At 49.0% G+C, this 8,816-nt stretch overlaps 1 protein-coding gene across 1 annotated transcript in view; it reads right to left on the bottom strand.

Moving 5' to 3' along the window:
- Nucleotides 1–591: 591 nt before the first annotated feature.
- Nucleotides 592–8,816, bottom strand: part of KITLG (KIT ligand) — an 80,781-nt gene continuing 72,556 nt past the window's right edge. Inside the window, exons 9-10 of the mRNA XM_064154937.1 lie at nucleotides 6,940–7,023; nucleotides 592–5,631 (exon numbers count right to left, since the gene is read on the bottom strand). Of these exons, the coding sequence (XP_064011007.1) occupies nucleotides 6,984–7,023 (40 nt within the window). The 3' untranslated portion in view covers nucleotides 592–5,631; nucleotides 6,940–6,983. The remainder of the gene's footprint in view (nucleotides 5,632–6,939; nucleotides 7,024–8,816) is intronic.

Genomic DNA, 8,816 nt, shown 5'->3' with positions numbered 1-8,816 from the left:
TCTGTTCCAGTGCTCTGGGACCCTTCCAGTCAAGAAGTTCCCCCCTATGTTGACCCTGCCCAGGTCCCTCTGGCTGGATCCCTGCCCTCCAGCCTGGCTGCTGCACCACACAGCTTGGTGTGGGCAGCAACCTTGCCGAGGGTGCACTCAGTGCAACTGTCTATGGCACCCACAAAGAGTTGATGTTTGCAAGCACTGCTCAGATCCCTTTTCAGCCTTCTCTCCTCCACACTAACCAGCCCCAGGGCTCTCAGCCTTCCCTCACTACACAGAGGTTCCAGACCCTTCAGCATCCTTACAGCCTCTGTTGGACTCCCTCCAGTAGTTCCATGTCCCTCTTGAACTGAGGAACCCAAAACTGGACACAATACTCCAGAGGTGACCTCACCAAGACAGAGTAGAGGGGGAAGAGAACCAACCCTGACCTTCTGGCCACACTCTTCTTGATGCCTCCCAGGATACCCTTGGCCTTCTTGGCCAGAAGGGCACATTGCTGTGCCATGGAGGACTTCTTGCCCAGGAGGAACCCCAGGGCAGTCTGGCAGGCCAAAAGAAGGTCTTAGCTGGGACTGACAGAAGACAAGCTGTGAGTTCTTTAGCAGTGCATAATATCTTTATTTAGAACAATAAAGTATATGTAGATAATGTAAATTCCAAATCTGAACTGGTATAAAAAAAGGATCTGGGAGAGAGAAGAGAGAGAAAAGAGCCAAAACAACAACCAAGAAAAACAAACAACAAACCAAGAACAAAACAAAACCAATGAGCTAAAAAAAAAAAACCCAAAACCCAAACCACCAAACAAACAAACCCCAAGCAAACCAAACATCTACCTTTGAAGAGGACACATATTTACAGCCACATCACATTTCTTGATCACCTTTGTTGATTACCTTCGAGCCAGAATGGTTAACTGTGCAAGACAGTGCTTGGTGTTGACACAGAAACCAAAGGGATTTTGCCAACCAGCAGAGAATCAGAGAACCAATCAGGTTGGAAGAGCCTTCCAAGCTCATCCAGTCCAACCTAGCACTCACCTACCACCTATCCAACCAACCAGACCATGGCACTAAGTGCCTCATCCAGGCTTTGCTTCAACACCTCCAGGCAACTCCACCACCTCCCTGGGCAGCCCATTCCAATGGCAGAGGTTTGGGTCTCCATCACTAGAGTCTGAGCTTTGGTTTTCCATCAACTCCACAAGGGAATAGCAATGTGCCACCATTGCTGGAGGGCTGCACTGAGGAGGGAATTGGGATTGCTGATTGGAAGGTTGGGGCATTATTAAAGGTTAAATTGGCTCCAGAATATCATCATGCAATCATAGAATGGGCTGGGTTGGAAGTGACCTCCAGAGGTCATCCAGTCCAACCCCCTCTGCAGTCAGCAGGAGCATCCTCTCAACTAGGGCAGAATGGGCTGGGATGGAAGAGACCTCCAAAAGTCATTCAGTCCAGATCACTCTGCAGTCAGCAGGAGCATCCTCAGCTAGGGCAGAATGGGCTGGGTTGGAAGGGACCTCCAAAGGTGATCCAGTCCAACTCCCTCTGCAGTCAGCAGGAGCATCCTCAGCTAGGGCAGAATGGTACTGGGTTGGAAGGGACCTCCAGAGGTCATCCAGTCCAACTCCCTCTGCAGTCAGCAGGAGCATCCTCAACTAGGGCAGAATGGCACTGGGTTGGAAGGGACCTCCAGAGGTCATCCAGTCCAACTCCTTCTGCAGTCAGCAGAAGCATCCTCAGCTAGGGCAGGTTGCCCAGAGCCCTGTTGAGCCTCAGCTTGAACATGGGCCCCTCAACCACCTCCCTGGGCAACCTGTTCCAGTGTTCCACTACCCTCATGGTGCAGAACTTGTTCCTTGGTTTTCCATGTAATAGTTGTGGGGACTGAACAATTCCAGCCTATGACAAAGAAGGAGCAACAGAGCTGGTAGCAAACAAACGTGGAGGTTGACCATAAAACTCCATAGAACAGCACCATGGAGAAGCTGACTCAGAAAACGACCTTCTGGTGAGATCAGTACCATGAACTACTTCAAGTAAACACACACCCAAAATTGAGTTCCTCTGGGGGTCTCCAGCTGCTTTTTGATCCTCACCAGCCCACTACTGACTGCATGCAAGGTTCAACCACTCCAAAAGAAACCCAAACACCAAACCATGGGGTGCTGGGAAGCAGATTTGGTTGGCTTTTGGATTCAAGAACATCAGACTGGCAATGGCCCACTGTAAGAAGCCAAAGGTGTTCCTGTGGCCTGGTAATGCAGGGGCTCTGCCTACCTAAAAAGAAGGCAAAGAAACTGATGACTCTTCAGATGTTGAATTGCTTCCATCTGGGTAGAGCAGCAGCACTTCAGGACCATTTCTGCTATCCCTACTCCCATGGAAAAGTCACTTATTGCACTTCCATTGATTGCAAAGCTGGCTCACAGGTGCTGCATAGAATGGTTTGGGTTGGAAGGGACCTTGGAGATCATCCAGTCCCAATGCCCTGCCCATGTGCAAGGTGACCTCCTGCTAGCCCAGGTTGCTCAAGGCTTCATCCAAGCTGACCCTGAACACCTCCAGAGAGAGGAGATCCACAATCTCCTGCTGCAGCATTTGGGAATCTTGGAATCACAGAATCAGAGAATGGTTTGGGTTGGAAGGGACCTTTGAGATCATCTAGGTCCAAATCCCCTGCCAAGGGCAGGGATACCTCATTCTAGCCCAGGTTGCTCAAGGCTTCATCCAACCTGGTCCTGAACACCTCCAGTCAGGTTGTGGAGCACAGAATGTGATCAAAGCTTTCTGGCAGCCCCCTTCAGGTACTGGAAGGCTTCTCTAAGGTCTCCCTGGAGCCTTCTCTTCTCCAGGCTGAACAGCCCCAACTCCTCAGCCTGTCCCCATAGGGGAGGTGCTCCAGCTGTTGTTAGCTGCACTGCAAGGAGCAGATGTGGAGCAAGGAAGCGCAGGGTTGAATGACAGCACAGGACAGAGGGAGGTGCTCAGCTGCCACCATTCATTTGTAGGTTGCCAGCCTGTGCTGAACCACAGCATTGCTTAGGTTGGGGAAAACCCTTTTAAAGCTCATCAAGTCCAAGCATTAGAATGAAAACCTCACAAGTTCTGCAAGTGAAACTCTTGCTGCCCTGGGCAGTTTAATGGCAGATGACAGTCGGCCACCGATAGGTCGGGAGATGCAAACCTCCTAAGACACCAACAACTCATTATCTGCAGATGAAAAGATGCAGCACTCCACTGGCAGCTTTTGCCAGGCTCATTTTTAAGGGTTCAGTGGAAAATACATCTCTGTCCATCAGTCCTGTCCAGATCCCAGGGATGCTACAATGCAAGCGGGCAAAGAAAAGCGGGAAGGGAGGCTTCTCCCTTTTGTTCCAACAGAATTCGCTTCCAAAGTGGGGAGTGCCAGGACATGAAAGCTTACTAATCACTTAAAACACAAGGCAAGCACTAATTACAGCTGATGTAAGTCAAAGCTAAATACACTCTCAACACCTCTCAGGTTTCCTAAGCTCTACATTTACAGACAAGGTTTCGCTGGCATGCGCCGGCAGCACTGACGGCTCCGTCTTCACCCAACCCTGCTTCGATGCAGTTCAGACTCTTTACTTCCCCTTCCCTTGGCACAGCTGGCAAGCTACCAGTCCCCACACACCCAGCAGCTCGTGCTTCAGAGCCCCAGCAGATACAGTCACCACTTTGGTGGTGGTGAACTTGTTCACAGGTCCACTTGGTCGCCTTTTGAGCTTTGCTCCCCTGTTGACTTTGCCACCTGTTGAACTTTGTTGGCCTGTTCACTTTGTCACCTCTTGAACTGTGTTGGCCTGTTCACTTTGTCACCTCTTGAACTGTGTTGGCCTGTCCACTTTGTCACCTCCTGAACTGTGTTCACAGGATCACTTTGTGTCACCTGTTGGCCTTTATTCCCATGTTCACTTTGTCACCTGTTGAACTCTGTTCACCTCTTCACTTGATCACCTCCTGAACTGTGTTCACAGGATCACTTTGTGTCACCTGTTGGCCTTTATTCCCATGTTCACTTTGTCACCTGTTGAACTCTGTTCACCTCTTCACTTGATCACCTCCTGAACTGTGTTCACAGGATCACTTTGTGTCACCTATTGGCCTTTATTCCCATGTTCACTTTGTCACCTGTTGAACTCTGTTCACCTCTTCACTTGATCACCTCCTGAACTGTGTTCACAGGATCACTTTGTGTCACCTATTGGCCTTTATTCCCATGTTCACTTTGTCACCTGTTGAACTCTGTTCACCTCTTCACTTGATCACCTCCTGAACTGTGTTCACAGGATCACTTTGCGTCACCTGTTGGCCTTTATTCCCATGTTCACTTTGTCACCTGTTGAACTTTGTTGGCCTCTTCACTTTGTCACCTCTTGAACTCTGTTCACAGGTCCATTTTGTGTCACCTGTTGACCTTTATTCCCATGTTCACTTTGTCACCTGCTGAACTTTGTTCATCTGTTGACTTTGCCACTTGCTGACCTTTGTTCACAGGTCCAATCTGTCACCTCTTGAACTTTGATGACTTGTTCACTTTGTCACCTCTTGAACTTTATTCATGTGCTCACTTTTTGTCACCTGTTGACCTTTATTCATGTGTTCACTTTGTCACCTATTGAACTTTGTTGACACTGTCTTCAGCCAGCAGTTTGCTTCTTCTTGAGTGGAGGCTACCAACACCCATGAATTCTGGAGGCTGTCTGTTGGACTTTGCTCACCTCTTCACTTTATCTTCATCTTTAGCTCCTCCTGAGTGGAGGCCACCAACACCCATGAATTCTGGAGGCTGTCTGTTGGACTTTGCTCACCTCTTCACTTTGTCTTCATCTTTAGCTCCTCCTGAGTGGAGGCCACCAACACCCATGAGGCTGTCTGTTGGACTTTGCTCATCTGTTCACTTAGTCTTCATCTTTAGCTCCTCCTGAGTGGGGGCCACCAACACTCATGAGTTCTTGAGGCTGTCTGGGATGGGCAACCATCCACCTGGCACTCAACAGAGACCACCCATTGCTGGGCATATATCTTTTGCCAAGCATAAGCACAGCTCCTTGTAAGTAAAAGGCCAGGGCCTGGCATGGCTTGGCATGCCCTCCATGGCATGAGTTGGCTTTCAAGTTTTATATACAGCATGGAAGAGCACAATCTCTGTAACCACTTCTGCATCTCTGTCAGTTCAGGGGACTCCATCTGAAGACACCAAGGCAAAGGGAGAGGACACAGAACTTAAATTAAGGATGCAAAGGTATTTGGATGGTTCCACGTGGCTGGAGGCATTTCAAGGATGGGATTTTACATCCAGGATGGTTTCTTTTCCTTTGCTAGCCAGAGTCAGCTGCAAGTCTCAATGCCCAATCTCCAGCTGCCTCCCCCTCTCAGGTCCATATTGAACAGGAGATCCAGTCCTGCTATGTGCACACTCCTCTTGTTGGTGTTGAATTCAGTGTTGGTTTCACAGTAACAAACACAAATTGTTCTGGTTTCTATAGCATGTCTAAGGAGTCCTGGGCAGCAACAACAGATGCAGACTCAGTCTGTCACTCCAGAAGGAATACCAATGTGCTTAAAGCTGCTTCAGTTATGAAGCGAACATGGAACTGTTACCTGCCTGCAGAGAGAGAGGAAAAACAAACAGGAAGGACAATTTCACTCAGCAGCTTCTCCTCCCTGTGCCACCAAGGAGCAGAGCTCCCCCCAGACACACAGCATGGGCACATTTCTTCTCAGTCTGCAAAGGTCTACAGCCAGTGACACTTAACCAGACAATCAGAGAATCATGAAGGTTGGAAAAGACCTCTAAGATCATCCAGTCCAACCTTCAACCCAACACCAACCATCAAACCATGGCCCCAAGTGCCATGGCCACACATTCCTTGAACACCTTTGAATGAGGTGGAAATAGGAAAGGGGAAACTGTGTCAGGGTGAGCAAGCAGAGCTGCTTGGGAGGGCAGTGGAGTGTGCACATGCAGGGGGGAAGGTTTGCTCATCAAATCATGGCATGGCTGGAGATGGAAGGGACCTGAAAGAGCCTAGAATCATACAATTGTTACAGTTGCAAAAGACCTTCAAGATCATGGAGTCCAACTGACCACCAGGGCCATCAAACCATGGCCCCAGGTGCCATGCCCACAGGCTTCTTCAACACCTCCAGGGATGGGCACTCCACCACCTTCCTGGGCAGCCTCTTCCAATCCCTAACCACTCTTGCAGCAAAGACATTTTTCCTCCTCTCCAACCTAACCCTCCCCTGGCACAATTTCAGGCCATTTCCTCTCCTTCCATCACCTGAGACTAGAGAGCAGAGCCCAACCCTCACCTCACTGCAACCTCCTTTCAGGGAGCTGTAGAGAGCAATGAGGTCTCCTCAGCCTCCTCTTGCCTAGACCAAACCACCCCAGCTCCCTCAGCCACTCCTCATACAAAATGCTCTCCAAACCCCTCAGCAGCCTCTTCTCTGCACATGCTCCAGGACCTCAGTGTTTCTCTTATACTGTGCTGCCAGAATTGAACTCAGGAAGATGGTGTTGGAGTCCCCAGCCCTGGAGGCGTTCAAGAAGGTGCAGATGTGATGCTTTAGGGTATAGTTTAGTGCTCCTGGCAGCTGAGTTATGGTCAGAATTAATAACCTTAAAGGCCTTTTCCAACCTGAATGGTTCCATGATGACTGATACCAAACTCTGCTTTGTTGTTTTGGTTCTTACCATCATGGAAACTGAAATCCCCCCCAAAGAAAAGTTCATCCTGGCTGTGGTGAAGCTACAGAGGGGAAGGAGGTATTAAAATTATGAAGCCATGAAGCTTATGGTAAGACTCTTAAGCCTCCACCATAACATCCTATGGGGCTGGAATCAGTTGATCTTTAAAGCCCCTTCCAACCCAACCCCTTCTGAGGATCTAAGAGCTTCTGAACTTACCAGTACACGAATCAGTAACAGTGTTGAGGGAGAGAAAGCAACAGCTACACCTGTAGATGTTCCTTTTCTTTTTGCTGCAACATACTGGGGAACAAAAAACAGCCAAAAAGCAGCTTCATTACTCCCATGGTGGTGTTTCAAGGACAGGGAAGGGAAGGGTTGATCAATAGGGTACAACACAAAGGGATTCAAAGCATCAGAACTTCTCTTTGCTCTTAGCTCTTCTTATTGAAGCTGAATTTTGCAAGTTCCTCAAGGAGGAAGGAGAAACAACAAGAGGATTTCAGGAGATGTCTGATGGAGGATGCAGCCTCCCCTGTTAAGGTCATCTCCTGCATCTAACTCGTTGTTTCTTCTTTCCCCTTGGTTGGATTACTTCCTGTGAAGTTGAAGGAAGATGCCTGCTCCATTTCACAAGTGTTAAGAATCCTACAGTGGCTCAGGATGGGAAGGACCTCAGAGATCAGCTACTCCAACCTGCCCTGCAGGGGCACCTCTCACCTAGACTTGGCTGCCCAAGGCCTCATCTAACCTGGCTTTGAACATCTCAAGGGACACAGTCTCAAGTTGTGCCAGGAAAGGCATAGGCTGGATGTAATGAGGGTTAAGTTGCAGCACAAGGAGCAATGGGTGTAAGCTGCAGCACAGGAGGTTCCAGCTCAACACAAGGGGCAACTTCTTGAATGGGAGGGTCCCAGAGCCCTGGCACAGGCTGCCCAGAGAGGTTGTGGAGTCTCCTTCTGTGGAGCCTTTCCAGGCCTGTCTGGATGTGCTGTTGTGTGCCCTGAGCTGGATTGTGTGCTCCTGCTGTGGCAAGGGGGTTGGATATGATGATCTCCTTGGGCCCCTTCCAACCCCTCACATCCTGTGGATGTTAGGAGGAAGTTGTTGGCAGAGAGAGTGATTGGCATTGGAATGGGCTGCCCAGGGAGGTGGTGGAGCTGCTGTCCCAGGAGCTGTTGCAGCCAAGCCTGGCTGGGGCACTTAGTGCCATGGTCTGGTTGGTTGGGCAGGGCTGGGTGTTAGGTTGGGCTGGAGGAGCTTGGAGGTCTCTTCCAACCTGCTGCATTCTATGATTCTATCTCCAGGGAGGAGGCAGCCACAGCCTCCCTGGGCAGCCTGTTCCAGAGTCTCACCACCCTCCTGTTGAAGAACTTCTTCCTGAGCTCCAGTCTAAACCTACTCTTCCCCAACCTTCAAACCATTCCCTCCTGTCCTGTCTCTAGACACCCTCAGGAAATGTCCCTCTGTAGCCTTCCTGTAGGATCCCTTCAGCTACTGGCTGGTAGCTCTAAGGACCCCCTGGGTCCAAGTAACCTTGACCAAGGTCTTCATCTGTGATTTCCAAGGTGTATTTCATTCACTGAGTGGCACAGAATTCCCTTCAGCTTAAAACTCAGATGAAGTAGGGATTAAGCATGAAAAGAGGCAGGGTTTTAACATGAAAAGAAGACCCATGGATTAACATGAAAGGAGACAAGGTTTAATATGGAAAGAACAGCCACAGTTTAATATGAAGAGAGCCATGGTTTAATATAAGGGAGCCAGGCTTTAATATGCAAGGAGCCATGGTTTAATATGAAGTGAGACATTAATACTTTCAGAAGGCTCTCAGGAAGTTATTAGGCTTTGAAGGAGCTCTCAGTAATGATTTGTTCATCAACAGAGCTGATAACCTGGGGGTTATCATGATGGCAACACAAGGAGCCATGCTTTAATATGAAAGGAGACAGGGTTTAATATGAAAGGAGCCATGGTTTAATATCAAGACAGCTGTGGTTTAATATGAAAAGAGCAATGTTTTAATATGAAAAGAGCCATGGTTTAATAGGAAAGGAGCCATGGTTTGGTATGAAAGGAGCCATGGTTTAATAGGA

The sequence above is a fragment of the Pogoniulus pusillus genome, chromosome 15, assembly GCF_015220805.1.
Source record: "Pogoniulus pusillus isolate bPogPus1 chromosome 15, bPogPus1.pri, whole genome shotgun sequence".
NCBI classification, from domain to species: domain Eukaryota; kingdom Metazoa; phylum Chordata; class Aves; order Piciformes; family Lybiidae; genus Pogoniulus; species Pogoniulus pusillus.
This window is presented reverse-complemented; position numbering and strand designations above follow the sequence as displayed.